Source organism: Podarcis liolepis (assembly GCF_965112155.1).
Source record: "Podarcis liolepis genome assembly, chromosome: 10".
Classification (NCBI taxonomy): Eukaryota; Metazoa; Chordata; class Lepidosauria; order Squamata; family Lacertidae; genus Podarcis; species Podarcis liolepis.
Window position 1 is genome coordinate 39,129,105 of NC_139562.1, and position 17,040 is coordinate 39,146,144.

At 40.6% G+C, this 17,040-nt stretch overlaps 1 protein-coding gene across 5 annotated transcripts in view; it reads right to left on the reverse strand.

Annotated features, from left to right (window-relative positions):
• LRRIQ1 (leucine rich repeats and IQ motif containing 1) overlaps positions 1-17,040 on the reverse strand; it is a 99,279-nt gene that overhangs the window by 4,035 nt on the left and 78,204 nt on the right. For all 5 annotated transcript variants that reach the window (XR_014516533.1, XM_083463078.1, XM_083463080.1 and 2 more), the window contains 3 exons: positions 15,368-15,491; positions 11,969-12,029; positions 7,926-8,046 (listed from right to left, as the gene is read on the reverse strand). Coding sequence is in view for 4 of the 5 variants with exons in the window: in XM_083463078.1 (XP_083319204.1) it covers positions 7,926-8,046; positions 11,969-12,029; positions 15,368-15,491 (306 nt within the window). In the remaining variant the exon portion in view is untranslated. The remainder of the gene's footprint in view (positions 1-7,925; positions 8,047-11,968; positions 12,030-15,367; positions 15,492-17,040) is intronic.

Below are 17,040 nucleotides of genomic sequence, written 5' to 3' on the forward strand. Positions count from 1 at the left end.
GTCAGGGGTGCCATGGGCAAAACTGGTCTCTGTCCCTCTTCCCTTCCCTCCCTCCTCTGATGCCCTCTCATGTCTCTGCCTCCCAAAGCCTTGAATGGATGTTTGTCATAGCAGCCCTGGCTACAAGTTTCCCAGGTGAATGGTGCCTCTGGGGCTGGCCAGGGGGTGCTTCCCAGGCCCCTGTGGGGCAGTGTGAGAAGGCACCTCTCTTTGGGGTGGGCAGCTCAAAGACCGGGGGGGGGGAGCAGCTGTGGTTGCCCAGAGGACTCCCAAGAAGAGGGGAGAGAGGAGAGGAGGCTGAGGGAACACGCCACAAGGGAGGGTGTTTGAAAAAGGGTGAGAGACTGCCAGCTCTGCGAGCAAAGGGTGACATAACTGGGCTTCTGAGCCCCACAGGGGTGCTGCAGAAAGAATGTAGTGGGTCAAGGGGGCCATGGACTCAAAAATGTTGAAAACCTCTGGATCAGTCCATTGATCTATCTAGTCCAGGGGTCTGCAATCTGCGGCTCCGGAGCCACATGTGGCTCTTTTACACCTTTGCTGCGGCTCTGGGGTGGATACTAGCGAGGGGAGGAGGCGCATTGTGCGCCCCGACACTCCCCACTGTGGCGGGCGCTGTACTGGCTGTGACGTCGCATGGGGGCGGTGCGTGCGTTAGTCACGCACCGTCCCGACGTCACCTTTCCACCCGCCCGCCCGCTACATTGTAAGTGGCATGTACGCTGGTCACTGTTTTGAAGGGGAGTGAAGAACACACACACAAAAAATGGTAACTTGTTAATTTAACATTTATTTCTATGAGGAAGAGTAATTCTGAGGGGTCAAACAAAGAAATAATAAAAAGTGAGAAAAAAGTTATTTTTATAATGACGAGTTTTTCCCCCCTTCGGAAACGGGTCCAAGTGGCTCTTTTTGTCTTAAAGGTTGCAGACCCCTGATCTAGTCCAACACCCAGTGGCCAAACAGCTGCCTCTGGGAAGCTCCCCCAAAAAGACCTAAGCAAAACAGCAATCTACTCATTTACAATTCCCAGCAGTTGCCATTGTAATACTTTAGCCCCAATCCAGTTAAGTGTAATCATGACCAAGTCCTGTTGATATGGACAAGCCATAAATTTAATTCTATCACTTTCAATGGCGCAATGAGATGTGACACAATAAATCAGGAACAACATTTCCCCATAAGTTAAAAAGGGTGGGTGGGAGAGAGATGCAATAGAGATGAGATGTGGAAATAAGGGTGAGAGCAGGGAGGCAGTTAACTCTCCCCCCCCACTTGGTTTTTCTAATTCATTCCTGCCCTAAGCTGTGAATTATCCCATGAAAGAAAACATAGCCACAAAGCAAACAGCAACCTTGGGGTGTGAGATTCAAACTGTTGTGAGAAAAGGGTTTAAAAGTTGCACTCCCAGCACCAGGCTCTGGGTTGATTCATACCTCTGTGGCTGCATTTAATGCTTAAGAAAATGCCTTCACAGTAAAATGCTGATCACATATCGTGTCTAGTTTGAGCCTTAGTCACAATTAACTTTAACTGTGTCCCAGTCTTTGCTTCAATCCTCTGGCGCTTAGAAGTAGGTAAACTAGATTTGTGTGTGTAAACCATGGGTAGGCAAACTAAGGCCTGGGGGCCGGATTCAGCCCAATCGCCTTCTAAATCCGGTCCGTGGACAGTCCTGGGAATCAGTGTGTTTTTACACGAGTAGAATGTGTCCTTTTATTTAAAATGCATCTCTGGGTTATTTGTGGGGCCTGTCTGGTGTTTTTACATGAGTAGAATGTGTCCTTTTATTTAAAATGCATCTCTGGGATATTTGTGGGGCATAGGAATTTGTTCATTTCCCCCCGCCCCCAAATATAGTCTGGTCCCCCTCAAGGTCTGAGGGGCAGTGGACCAGCCCCCTGCTGAAAAAGTTTGCTGACCCCTGGTGTAAACTCTATAACCCTGCTTCTTTAACAGCTTTCACCAGAACTTATACCAATTACAAGAAGTTGCACTTAAGATTAGAACAGCAGTATTAAGGAAAAAAATAGATGTGGTTCATCTTATGTGACTGAGTTGCATCCAGACATTTCCCTATGTGAACGGAAGGATTCCTTCTTGTACAAATGGTACTCCAATCCAGTGGATGCTTCCACTCACTGGATGCTCCTGCAGGAGGCAATTTCTGCTGATCTCTTCCTTGCTGCAGTCATTGCATACACTGTTCCGGAGTCCCCCCCCCCCCCGACCCTATGGAGCAGAGGGCTGAAGAAGTAAGAAGGAATTGCTGAAAACTGTCTCCTCCCCTTTCACCCTCGGAAACCCCCAATTAGTGAGACTCTTCTTCAGGCAAGCCTGGATTCAACCCATGCTGTTTGGTTAATCAGAAATAACTCTGGACTTATAGTGAACTTTCCCCATTAAAATTATAAGAACCAGAAAAGGAACTCTATTCTAAGAGCAACACTGATGTTAATCCAGTTATGCCTTTGGTGAGGTTTCTAATTAAGCCAAGTGAGAAAGCAACATTATTGAGTTTGTCTGCTTCCTTAACTGGAGGCGTAACTTTAAGGTTGGAAAATTGTGATGAGGAAAAGGTAGGTGGGAGGAACAGCATTAGAGTTTTTGAAACTGTAATTTTCTTGTGAAAGAGTCAGTCCCTCATTTTGTGTTTAGACTGAAGAAAGTGCTCAGGGCTATTGTTTTGGTATGACATCCTTGATCCAATAATTGTCATTATAAGTTGCTGCCTCTTATAAATTTTATGAGGGTATGAACTATTTCTTTGTCTATCTTTATGAAATCTATTTTCTTATCTTCCTTACTTCCTACCCAGCCTTTGTATCTCTGAGTCTGTTTTCATTTATAGAAATATTGTTCTGAAGTGGTTTGGCACTTCGAGAGATTTGGTGAAAAGTGTTACAAGACTACCACTTAAATAGCAATAGGATGCAATCTATCCTGAGCATCTCTTCCAAAAAGATCGTGGAAAGGAATGAGAACTGTGCAACTGTACTCTAAGCTTCCTTTCATTCTAATATGGCTTGGGTAAGAACAACAACAACAAAAGAAATCCTGCTGGGCTGTATCTAAAACTTTGTATTAGGGACTTGAGCTTCAAAATGTGATTTTCATTTGATAAATAAAATAAAATGTTTACTTTTATTTAATAATGGTATGAGCATTATCTTTCCTAAAAGATACCCACCAATCTGCTTATTTATTTCATAAACTGTATCCTCAGTAAAGGAACCTGTATTATTGAATTTGATGTTAAGAGCCACAGTGTATCTTGTAGCTTCAAAATCCCACACAGAACTACATGGGGAACTTGCAACATAATGTGTGACTTGCAACATAATGTTGCGGCCTGGGGTGCTCCTGTTTAGGTTTCAGACAGACATTCCTCCATTCCCCTTATACCCTGGTTTTCTGTGCCCCTGCTCCACCTATCAGTCTAGTGTGCCCACTAAACACCAGTAGTCACTGGGCTTCATTTTGCCAACTTTTAAGGATTTTGCTCCCCTCCCTGTGGTGTTATTTTGGCTACATAAGTTCCAGCATTTGAAAAACAGATTTCACTGTATGTATATATGATGTGGCATTGCCTCTCATAACTTCAGCAGCGTTATTCAGGTGCTGGATAATTTCTTATTGCATTGCTTTTATAAATATATTTTTGATGGAGAAGAGAGAGGACATTCTTAAGTGGACAGTTATGGCTTCTGGAATCATTGCCTTATTCCTTTCTGCCATTTAGAAAATGTATGTTGTGTACCAAGCATAATATGGGTGTAAGTAGGTGTAGCAAGAGAATAATGATTTCTAGTGATCTTTATCTTCCTATCTGATACATCATTGTTAACAGAAAGTCAAGGAACTCTGGGAAAAACCAACCAGTAAATTCTCCTGTGTGAACTCCATAGAAACACACAATAATTTTGCCGCAGCAGAGCCACTACTTCATCAAACAGCAATCTTAAGTGCTGATGTCTATGTAGCTTAACTGGGCCACTGGGAAACAAAAGAGAGATACCAACATTCTTGGTGTAGCACTGAGGTTTGCAGGGATTAAAAATAGAAGAAAAAACCCTCTGTGGGGAAAAACTCCAAAATAGCCTAATAATATATAAGATTCACAATTGATGGGGTGGGAAAAAGGAAAGTGGAATATAGTACCCACGAATAAGGAATGACTGGCTGGCTTGGACTCTGAACAATTCACACTATAACATTCTGTTACAAATCTCAACTTGCTGCATGGCTCCTAGCTAAGTTTACAGTACCAAACATATTGGTACTGCCCTCAACCTTCCCATCTCTAGTTTTTCTTGAGAGTTCTTCATGTAGGATAACCCTTAATTTCAAAGTCAACAAATGTGTTAGGAGGAGACAAAAGGAAACAAAAAAGAACAGAGTTCTCTGCTTATGATTGTTACCAAAAGGCCAGATATTTCATTGTAATGTTTCTGAGATCACAAGCCCTGTTCTTGTCAAACTAATGCCACAACCACCACACATTCATACACAAAAGCTACTCTTTATAAAACAACAATTACAATAACAGATAAATACAGAATTGTTTTTTTTCCAGTTCAACCTAGTACTACATCATGTTTTGTGCATATAAACCATTACTGCCTTGATATGTTTTCACAGGAGCAGCAAGCCATAACCCTGGAAGCTGAATTCCTGGAACAGAAGCACCATGTTCTTGAAGCACCATTCCAGAAATTGCATACATGGTGGACCTAGCAAAGGTTCTGAGGCTTCTGGTGCCACATGAGGTCAATGATATTATTATCCATTTAGCAGATCAGAAGCTTCAGGCATGGAATGAGGGAGTCTTGCATGGTCCAAGGACTCTGTTGCAGTAAGAGCAGTCAGATGCCACAGCAGAGGCCTCACAGTATAGAAAAGGGTGCCCTCAAAATGTACCCAGGCTGCTCTACATCTGTGTCATATGCATTCCCCAGAGCTGGCATGAAATAATCTGAGTCTGCTCTTGGAATACTTCTGCCTGAATTGGGAAGTCCAAGGTATTTGGGTTGGGGTGGAAGCATCCTTTATAATCTATAGCATTTGGCAAACTGCATGTGTGTTTAGTACTACAATGTAAAATTTTGTGACCGTTACAATGAAAAAAGCGTTTGCTAGACACTCAGGTGATTTAAATTATTTGTACCCAGCTACTCAAAATTTCAATAATATTTTGAGCCAGATTTTAAGGTGCCTGCATGTACAAAAAACCTGCAGAATTAATTGTGTGCTGAAAAGACTTCTTAAATTTGAATAAATGCTCCTTTCCCCCAGGCATTAAGTTCTCTTCTCTTTAATCTATTTTCTTTGCTAATGATTTGTTCTGTGCGCTCTCTCTCTCTCTCTCTCTGCCCCCCCCCCTGACTAAATCTTCTATTCTTTAACAGATGTCAAAGTTGACATACAACTCTGTTTTGATAAGTAATGCAGTATAGGAAATATTTGGAACTTTTATTGGAGGGGGCAGGAAGAAAGAAAAATAGAGACTTTGCAAATCAGTGTATTGGCATACCATAACGTCTGCTAAGACGTCATAGAATTTTCACCAGTCTATCTAGAACTCTGTGACGTATTTTATAATTTATCCAAATCCTTTACCATATTGTATTACTTAGCAGCAAATACAGCATGGTTGTGTGTGAGAGGAAACCAGCTATTTAACAACAGTGACCAGAACAAATCTTTTGCTGCAAAATGTTTACATCAGTTTGAAGTTATATGAAATAAGTAGAATTTAGCAGGTTGGAGTTGGGTAACTGTTTTATTATTTTTATTCTTTAAACAACGTTTCTTGGGTCTGTCCTGAAATCATTTATTTAAATATTTAAATCATATGTGCATACAATGATAACTGGTGAAAGCTTTTTTAAAGATAATGTACAATCAACAACTGTAAGCCTGTTAACACGACATGTACACACACACACACAGAGAGAGAGAGAGAGAGAGAGAGAGAGAGAGAAATAATCACAGGAGAGGATTAGGCTGAAGGGAAGCATAGGCCTCACAATCTTTTAGTGAATTAAAAACTGTCCCCCCCTCACTGGCAAAGGGAAACTTTTACTGAGAAGGATGCACCATTTATCTTTTAAAAAAGCAAATAATGGAACTCATTGATTTCTAATCTATGCATTTCTTTCAATTCAGTTTGCAGAGTGTGCCTTTCTCCAGGTCCAAGTCAACGAATGATATTTTCAAATAGATTTACTTATTATTGCAATTATTTATTTTACCATGGTAGGAAAAATGTAAAAGTGTTGTAGTCCTTTATATTATTAAGAAAAAGTGTTTCAGAGCATGACTGTTGCATGTGTTGCAATCTTACTCATGTTTATTCAGAAGCAAGCCCCACTTTGGGCTTTCCCAGGGAGTATGCAGAGGATTGCAGTCTTAGACTTCTTAGAATGTGAAATAGCCCAGACCAAAAACAAAAACAAAGGAAGTCTAGAGTTGCCATGAAAGAATTCTCTTTTGAAACTAAGAGGAGTTTCATAAAAGCATTCATCTTTGGAATCAAATTAAAAATATTAGCAAAAATCACTGGGGCATACAAACTCTCCAGTGCCAAAAGCAGCTAATTGACTCTCTACGCCAAAATTACACTAAGCTTGAAAATTGATTCTCCAGATTTCTTAGAAAAATTAGATAGAATATAAATGAACATAGTAATGCAACAGACCTCAGCTTTATTCACTAATAAGTACCTTTGAAACATTATTATGTCTCAATCTTATTTTTTCTTATAGTTTTAAAATACTAAAATATTTCTGATTACTTTTTCTGGTAAACCACGTATTTCTACCTGTCCACCAATTCTTTATAAAAGCGCTATTTAAATATATTTTTCTGAATAAAGGCTGCCTGGTTCTTGTATTCAACATACACTTGCATCCTAAGCATTTCTGCCAACTCCATCAGACATTTTCTATGAAGGAATCATAACATCAAGGAGTGTGATGCTATACTGGTATAGTTTTGGTATGCCCAAACTTTGCAACTTGTATGGTAGCAAAGCAAATCTTAGTGTTAGACTTATTGCACGAGGTGCTTAACAGCTGTTTGTGGATTAATTGCATACTATACTCTTTTTTTGCCTTCAACTTCTGTAAAAAAAAGTACACTAAACTGTTAATTTCAAATTACTGATTTAATACTTATGGATTAAACAATTAAAAAGACAGAAGACTCTCATTTTAAATCAAAGCTGCACTACTAAAGTGAATGAAACCATGCCATTTGTCTCACTGAAAGCTACCAATGAGCAAGTGGTTTCAGGATTAGGCCTTAAGCGGCAGACAAATACCCATCTTCAGGAAACATCAAAGGGTTTGGTAGGGCCTAGAGGAATAAGTAACTAAATTATAGGTTTTAGTTAAACAAAATCTCTGATGATTCTAATTTTCCACGTGGTTTTATGCACACACATTATCATACACATTCTCTTTAAATCAATCTGTCAATCACTCTCCCATTCATACACATCTAGAGATATATGTATGCAGTGATATCCCCCCAAAATGTTTAGGGGCACTCTCATTTTCCTACTCATATTGAAATACTGCCCCTCAATGAGGCCAAACTTAGATTCACAAAATGTTTAGGGGTATGCATACCCCTGTGTACCCCCAGAAAAAGCACTGTATGTATGTATATGTCTATACATACGTACATATCTCTTGCTCTGGATATGCCAGATACACATTTCTGTAGTTCTATGTTATCTACATGCACACACTAACATTTCAGTATATCTATAGGCATACATTTTATATTCCCATAAAATTTCAAAGTAAGGGCAGAAGTAGAGACGAAACCACCACTGTCCTGCTAGGAATGTGTTGCTAAGCCCTGTCAGGTGATTCAAGCTTTATCTAGCTGATTATTAAAAGGAAAGTACAACTTACTTGAAGGTCCTGCAGAGTGTCTGTGTGGCTGATTATTTTTTTCTTTGTTCTGAGTCAAAGTACTTCCACTGGTCATGGAAACAAGCTCTAAATCCGTGTCTTCTCTCCTTACAGGGCTTGTCTGGAAGCAGTGAAAGAGAATGTACACAATCAAGAAACAAAATATGACATTTTCTGAATGCAGCTCACATTACTCTCAAATAAACAAGCCGGCTCTGTCAAACAATCTTCTTCAGAATGATCCCACAATCCTTTATTGCTGCCCAGTCTGAACAAATGCACTATGTCAAAGCATTTTTGTAAATAGGAGGCGATCTTAAAATTGTGGTTTGTGATCAGAATCAGTGCAGCAACAAAAGACAACATTTTAGTACAGTAATTTTGAAGAAAATAAATCTTGCAGACAACTGATGAAACCTTAAACAGCTTAAGATCATTTACTGAGCAGTCTATAATTTAAAGTCAGAGTTGAAAGCCAGAAATGTTATATTTGATTATTTTTTTGCCATATTTGTGCTTAATCCAGAGCAAGTATCAGTTCTATCAATCAAACACTGAGTGAGTAATTTCATCTTTGCTACCTAACTAAACCTTCAGAAGAGTTTTTATGTACAGCTTGCATAAGATAATTATATTAAAATGTAACATATTGATGGATTTAAAAGAATAGAACAGAAAAAAGTTCTTTCATGTCAGTATGTTTTTAGATTTAGAATGGAGATTGAATAGAGAAATTAATTCAATGGTTTCAGCAATCCACATATCTGTACATTACAAATACTGGTCTTTCAACCATAAATCCTTGTAAGTAAGACTATTTATGTTTAGATTTATTTCCATGTAAGGATCACAGCCTATGAAACTGAAATGTACATACGAATTTAATTTTGCCGAGTTTAAAAATGTGTTATTTGTGAATGCAATGCTGTATTTAAGTTTTAAAACATAAATAAAATTACAATTCATAAATGTACTAACATTTTTTGTGAAATTAGTTGGTGCATCTGCAAGAAAGTTAAAATACACTAACATCTCATTGAGGGAGGACCTAAGAATACAGTACAGTCTTTATTTCTCAATTATTTCAATGGACTAAGTGCTCTCAGCTTCTGAAGTGTATCTGTAATGACTGTGGTGATTCCAAGATCTTGGCAGAACAAATTAATGCAGTCATTCAGTGTTTGTCCACTCTTATAGACTGGAGTAGACTTCAGGTTTCTTGGATCTAGTTTGGTTTTGGTTTTTAATAGAACCCCAAGACCTACAAACTGGAACCATGTGCAGAAGACAGTTGGAATTAAAGAAGAGGGGTCCTCTGAGAACACTCTGAGCCTATGAACTTGGTGGACACATTTCAGCAGCCTAATTTAGCTAGAAAAAAGTAATTATGTTGCTGTTGTTCCTAACAAAAATAAGAGACCCTTCCTGCTCAACTATTAATTGCCAGAAATCTAATTGCCAGTTGACCCTGATCTAAATTCTCCCAATCTGTTATACAAACATCTGTTTTATCCACTTCATCTGCGATATAGTCTTGCCCCCTTTTTGGAGAAGAGAGGTTTTGCCATGCTGATCCATGCTTTTGTAATCTCTAAAATGTATTGCTGAAGTGTGCTTCATTGAAGGCTGTCCATGAAGATAGACCAGAAGCTTCAACTAGTGCAGAATTCTGTTGCCCATCTCTTGGAAGAGGCTTACATTTGGGAATATATTCATCCTACTTTACAAAGACTAGACACCTTCTGGACTTAATTTAAGGTGGCTCTTTTAAAATCCCTTTATAGTCTGGCACCTACAGGTTTCTTAAAGTTCACCTCTCCCTAGATTAGCTGAGTTACTGCCTTAGCTATGCAAGGCTGTTCCTACTCCATGTGCACACATGTGAGGTGAAGACATACTTTTATCTTAATGATTTTGAGGCTGTGGAACAGGAGTCACCAACCTTTTTGGACCAGTGGGAAAATCTGGAATTTTGAGAAAGTGCTGTGGGCACCACTCACAAAATGGCTGCTATGAGAGGCCAAGACAGTGCAGACAGGGACTGAGCAGAAAGAGAAAATACTTTCTCAATATTGCAGACTTGTGAGGAAATATTTCATTGCACCAGATGAGGTCCTGGTGGGCATACTGTTGGCCATGGATGCCATGCTGATGAACCCAAGAACAACCTATTTGATGAGATACTTTGGCCTTGCGTCCTATTTATTTATTTGCAACATTTATATCCTGCCTTTCTTCCACGGACCTCAAAGGAGGATACTTTAGTCCTCACCACAACTATGTGAACTAGGTCAGAGTGAGTTTGCATGACCTGCCTAAGGTCATTAAGTGAGGCTTATGACATAATAGGGTTTGAAACCTGAGTTCTCCCAGTCCTAGTCTGTGCTTAAGCACTAAAACATACCTCTGGCAGAATGCTTATGGCCACAAAGTGGACACTGTGGTGCTGCGTTCCTGCTGCTGCACAGTCTACTGTACTGATTGTTATTTTAAACACTTATTGCTGGTTTTTATTCTTTTATTCTGCTGGGAGTCATCTCAAGTTTTCAATAAATGTTTTGAAATTAATATATTCACGAGGCAGAAGCTACCAATTAACATGCCTGGCTGTATCAAACAGGTCTTAAAGAAGTAGCTTGATCTCTTTGTGGGCTTATACAAAAAAATAATCTGGGTTCCTAGTCATTCAGACTGAGGGTAAAATTCATCCCTCAAACATAATTCAGAGATAAATCTGTATTATATTGTGAACAAAACCCATCCACATATTTTGTTAGTGTATTATGTTGTTCGTCAGAGGGGATGTAGCAGACATTTGAGTAAAGTCAGTTTGCTATTCATACACAAGTAATTATTTTTGAGTGGTACTCTGTTGTTCACACAACTGGATTCAGCACCCACCCTAATACAGTGGTACCTCAGGTTAAGTACTTAATTCGTTCCGGAGGTCCGTTCTTAACCTGAAAGTGTTCTTAACCTGAAGCACCACTTTAGCTAATGGGGCCTCCTGCTGCTGCTGCGCCGCCGGAGCCCGATTTCTGTTCTCATCCTGAAGCAAAGTTCTTAACCTGAAGCACTATTTCTGGGTTAGCAGAGGGTATAACCTGTACATTGTCTATTCTCCCTGCACCTCGAAATCTGAGGTACTGCTGAAAGTCAATGTGCAATTGAACAAGTGGAACAAGGGCTCACAACTCATGTTTATTTTTAAACAGCCCTTTACCTATGTAGATCACAGGCTGGTTTACAAAGCAATCACATAAAATATAATGAAAAACTAAAATCGCAGCTAAAACATTTCCCCCAATAGAATACTTCCAGTAATTTAGTAAGAACTTGAATGTTCATGCCAGTAAGTCACTCTCCCTTATCTTCAAAAAGTCTTAATGAATAAATTAAGCTGGTGCCAAACAATAGTTACTGAGGGGGTTTATTGTAATTTTCCACAGTTGAGGTGCCATCACAGAGAAGGCCTTGCTTTGTGTCACCACACAACAGTGGGACTAAAAGTAAGGCCTCCCTGTTGATCTAAAAGCATGAGCAGCATTGCAGATGTGCTCCTTTAAGTAACTGTGTTCCTAGTCATTCTGGGCTTTTGAAATCAACACCTTACATTGCACTTGGCAGCTTATTGAATGCCAGTCCAGCTCCTGGCGGACTCGTAATGACACATGCAAAGGGGATAACCCACAATTGAGGGACAGATGACAAATGCAAAGGGCTTATGAATTATGTATATATGCAGATTTGATTTTACACAGATGTAGTATTCAAAGAACGGTCTCACCCTGATCTCAGAAGCATTTATAGGACAATCATATGCATATTTACCCATAAGGAAGTCACACTGCGTTCAGTGGGGCTCACTGCCAGTTAAGAATGCACAGGATTGCAATTGTAATCATTTTTAATGTTGTACAGTGAGTTAATGTTGTGCCTTGAGATCTTTTGATAAAGGGTGGCATATAAATTTAATAATAATAATAATAAATGTCCAGATTTTAAAAAACCCCAATTACCATGGTAAAAACAAAACATCTTACCACATGTTGAACTCTTCCTCCCTTGATAACTTCTGGATCTATCTCAGGTAAGAAATGTTTGCTATACAGTGAATGGAAAATGACAAATATGTCAGTAACAGAATAAAATGTATCGGAATACTAAAGCTAGTATCCAATGAACTATTTAAATTGCTCCAAGGGCTTTGGTATACCTAGTGAGATGTTTGCCTTATCTTTGAGCAACAAATTTAAACCACACAACACACTGCTTCCTTCCAGTCTTCTCCCTGTTTCAAAAGTGATTTCCTAGGCATGTCAAGTGGGGTCTTGTATGACAAACCTAAAGCTTGCTTGGGCACACATAAATATCACTATTAAACAATTTATGGAGAGCATTTTACAATTGTCTCATGGAAATGTATGAATACCAAAAACACAGCTAAACGTATTTTAATAGTATAAAACCCCCAAACTAAATATTGGTTTGAGAACAATACAAAATAAATGCTTAAGGCAATTACTAGGTCCTGTCCTTAAGTGTACATATTTACCTGTTGGCAAGCTTCACTGTAATCAATGGGACTTCTGGATAAACATATCTTTCCAACTCTAGAATTCCATGATTCTATGATAGTTAGCATTGGGCTGTATGACACCTACTGCTTAGAAACTGCAGGTCGTCAAATGTTTAGCTAAATATCATTAAGAATTTTGGCTCTTATTTTCAGTGGGTTTAAGGAATATTATTTTTAACAATCTGGCTCAAACAGATAAGGAAGTCATTCATTGCCAGGAAGTTTAAGATAAAATTCTCAAAATGCAAGTTCTTTAATAGCTAGAAATTTATCGAATTTACTAGTGTATTGAAAGAGTATAAATTACACCTATCATTATCCAATCTTATTCAAGCAGTCTATTATATAGCAGTAATCTTGGTTTTGGTTAGATAAGTCTATCAGTTATTTGACCACATGGCTTCTGATTCCTTTCCAGTTGATGTTTTGCCATCAAGTTGAGGGTAAGTAGGATCAGTCATAATACCTAAATTATCCTAACAAATGCTATTAACATTAATGTGCCACACACATCTACAGAAGTGTTTTAATATGATTTAGACTGCAACAGTATACCTACTTATCTGGAAACAAGCCCAATTGAACTCAATGGCTTACTTCTGAGTAGGCATATATAGGCATGTGTTGTTAGAAACAACTGAGATTGCATAAATGACATTTGACCTTAATTCTAAAAAACTATTGTATTTATCTTCTCTAAATGCTTTCATGAAAATTAAAACCAGGGAATAAAATAAAAACTAAATTGTAATATCTGGGCCCCTCTGCTAACTTACAGAGCTCAAGATTGAAAATACTATAGTTTATGGTTTTATCCTTTCACCTGGTTTTAAAAAAACACATATTTTTCAAGGGTAAGTATGGTACTCATGTATATAAAAAAACCTCCTCATTCTATAAAATATTGTTTAAAAGGTTAAACTATACATTGAACTTCTATCTTTTTCTGAAGACTATCATGAGAGCCTGGATAGCTCCGTTGGTTAGAGTGTGGTGCTATTAATGCCAAGGTCACAGGTTCGATCCTCGTATGGGACAGCTGCATATTCCTGCCTTGCAGGGGGTTGGACTAGATGATCCTCAGGATCCCTTCCAACTCTACAATTCTGTGATTCTATGATTACTTGAGGATTGTTGCTTTAAATAATATTCAATACAAGTGAAATTCATTTCTAAGATGTTCTAACGTTGTCTGGCATCTCACTCCTAAACATAATTAATTGAAAAATACTATCTTGTTCCAAATAAGAATATTTTGGGGAGTATCTGTTGTCACTGACTTCCACTTGATACGGTTACCATTGCTGTTAGGTAAGCAGCTGCTCACAATGTTTAATTCAATTTGGCACGGGATTGGCAGATAGCGCCCTACAAAATCATGCTATTAACATCCTTATTGAGAAATCAATCGTGGCACTTTGTCCCTGGGTCCACTGCACCATTGATCTCAATACAAACAGATTGCAAATAAGGGAAGGGAGGGATCTGTTTAGGGCTATTATTACAAGTAAGTAGGATATAAATGATGTTAAATAACAATAAATCAAAATTGGGAGGCACAGAGAACCTCGGACTGCCAGGCTGCCTATGAACAGCATGTTGCGAGACAGTAAGGTAAAGGAACCCCTGACCATTAGGTCTAGTCGTGGCCGACTCTGGGGTTGCGGCGCTCATCTTGCTTTACTGGCCGAGGGAGCTGGCGTACGGCTTCTGGGTCATGTGGCCAGCATGACTAAGCCGCTTCTGGTGAACCAGAGCAGTGCACGGAAATGCCGTTTACCTTCCTGCCGGAGCGGTACCTATTTATCTTGCACTTTGGCGTGCTTTCGAACTGCTAGGTTGGCAGGAGCAGGGACCGAGCAACGGGAGCTCACCCCGTCGCAGGGATTCGAACCGCCGACCTTCTGATCGGCAAGCCCTAGGCTCTGTGGTTTAACCCACAGCGCCACCCGCATCCCAGTAGTGTTGCATTGTAGTGCGCACCTGCTTCCTGGGGCAGAATTGTGTGTGCTATGGGCTGATGCCAATTATGTGTACTAGTTCCTCTGATATTCCACCAATTGGAGCCTGTCTCTTGTACTTTAGCATCTTTATTAATCGTGACCATGTTTTAAAAAAGCCCACCTGTATGCCTTTTGTCATTTAGCTGTCCCCCCACCGACAAGAAAACTCTGAGGAGTGTTTTTTTCTGATCTGAAGGCAGAATTGCCTTGCATCTGCAGGTGTCATCTGCCTGACAGCCTTGATAACTATCCTCAGAGAAACTCTCTTTTGACTTCTGAAGAACCACCACTTACACAAAGATAAATCATTGAAGTTTAAAGGGAAAGCATTTCCTCAAATGTGAAGACCTGATTTTTTTTTAAAAAAATAACAATCAAAAGCTTTGTATTATTTCTGCTCCCCTTTTCCTTGTGTATTTCTGTAAGATATATTGTCCACTCTAGCCCATGCCTAGTTCAAAATGCCATCTGCCATGCCTCAGCATATCGGTGCACTATTTAGTGTACCTGGTTAGCTATTAAATTACAATGATTTTGAATGCATTCTGTAACTTGGAGAAAAATATATGTTTTCCTGCATTTTTCATAAATACAACTATTTGGGTTTCTGACAGAAAAAATATTCATGGATATTATGAAGTGATATTTCATGCTGGCATGTCATAGCAATTCACTAAGGTTTGTGGCAGAATGAGATGCAGAATTTATTAAATTAATTCTCAACGGGAGTGTGTTTGAAACTTGGCAATCTGGCCTTTGGCAAAAAAAAGCATATTTGTTTTAGGACAATTAAGATGGGTTTCATGTTACATGATGTGTTATTACAATCCAAAAATCTAATTTAAAGGCAATGATCTCACCATTTTTCATTTCTGGGGCTAGTTGCTTCAAAATCCCAAACCTGTGTATGAAGCCATTGGTATGTACGTTCTTTGTTCCTTTCCATCTTATCCGCGGAACCATAAGCAAATGCTTCTTCCTTACCTGTGGATGAGAGATATTTTCAAGTTCTAACCTTTTGTTGGAACAAATGCCAAACAAACAGCACTGATTTACAGCAGAATGTTATGCAGGTTTATGGGGCAGTGAGACAAAATGGCCTCAACAAGACTTCTTAATAAATATTCATAGGATTGGGCAGATAAGGTGGTAAGTAAAAACAGAAAAAAAGACAGAGCCCGTATTTTCTCCCTTACTTCCTTTCTCTGTACTTTGTAGCACACAGAATATTTGCAAAATAAGGCTCCATATAGAAACAGAAAGTACAAAATGTGTCTGTGGAAGGTTAGTAGGGCTACTAGTAAGGACCAGTTAAGTAAACAGGTATGTAAATAAGCTTCTATAATTGCCTTCCCTTTGATTATACCCAGTGGCGTAGCGTGGGGGGTGCCAGGGGTGCCAGCCGCACCGGGCGCAACTTCTGGGGGGGCGCGCTCGCTGCCTCCGGAGTCGCCGAAGAGCCTCGGGCGCAGGCTGTAGCAGAGCCCAATGTCTCGTGGAACCGACGAGCTGGCAGCGGCTCTCAGCGCTCGCCGCGGTCCCCACGCGTCAGGGCCACGGAGGGCGCGCCAGGCAGCCCCTCCTCACTGACGGGCAGCGTTCGCCTGCGGGGCTCGGCCAGCGCGCTGGGCTGGCCGCGTGGAGTCGCCGAGGAGCCGCCGCCGCCTGCCATGCCGCCCTGGCTGCTTCAACCGCGTCCGACAGCCGGCTCGAGGCTCCTTCCGGCCGGGTCTCCCGACGGGGCGCTGCGGGCGGAGGCTCCGGCACCAAGCGCCACGCCGCCCAGGCTCGGGTCGCTGTCTGGACGCGCGCAGCCCGCCAAACGCGCCATTGGCGGCGCTCTAGTGCCTGCGCGCCAAGACCGCCCACCTGCCCCGACGGGTCCCCCCCACCCGCGCCGGAGGCCGGCCGACGCACTGGCCCCAGAGCCGCCCCCTCCCCGCGCCAGAAAGAAGCCGCGTCGGGACTAGCCGGGCCGGGGAGGGAGACCGAGAAGGCTGCGCCGGGACGCCCAAAGACGCGCGTCTTGGCGTATTAATGACCATGGTTAGGTGTTAGGGGGCGCAAATTACTTGCCTTGCCCCGGGTTAGGGGGCGCAAATTACTTGCCTTGCCCCGGGTGCTGATAACCCACGCTACGCCGCTGATTATACCCACACAAGATTTCCTCAAAAAACATTCCAAAGGGCAGGTCCCCTCCTAGTGGGGGCACTGAATAGCTGAGGTTTAACTGTGTCTTCTGCCTAGGGATGGCAGAGGATTGCCACAACTCTCATGCTTGCCTGAAGTCCGAAATGGAAATGAAGCAAGCAACTATGAGTGGCATTACTTTTTTGCTGCTTTCTTTTTTAATCCACAAACATTACACAAATTATCACATTATTTTCTGCATAGTTTCTGTGTTTCCTTTTCACTGAAATGCCTTGAAGTTAATTGCACAATTAATTGCACGTAATTATGTTTGTTTCAGGCTTTCAGCCATAGTGGGTAGGAAGACAAATAACCCAGGTTTTAATAGAAGCCTAACTGTAAC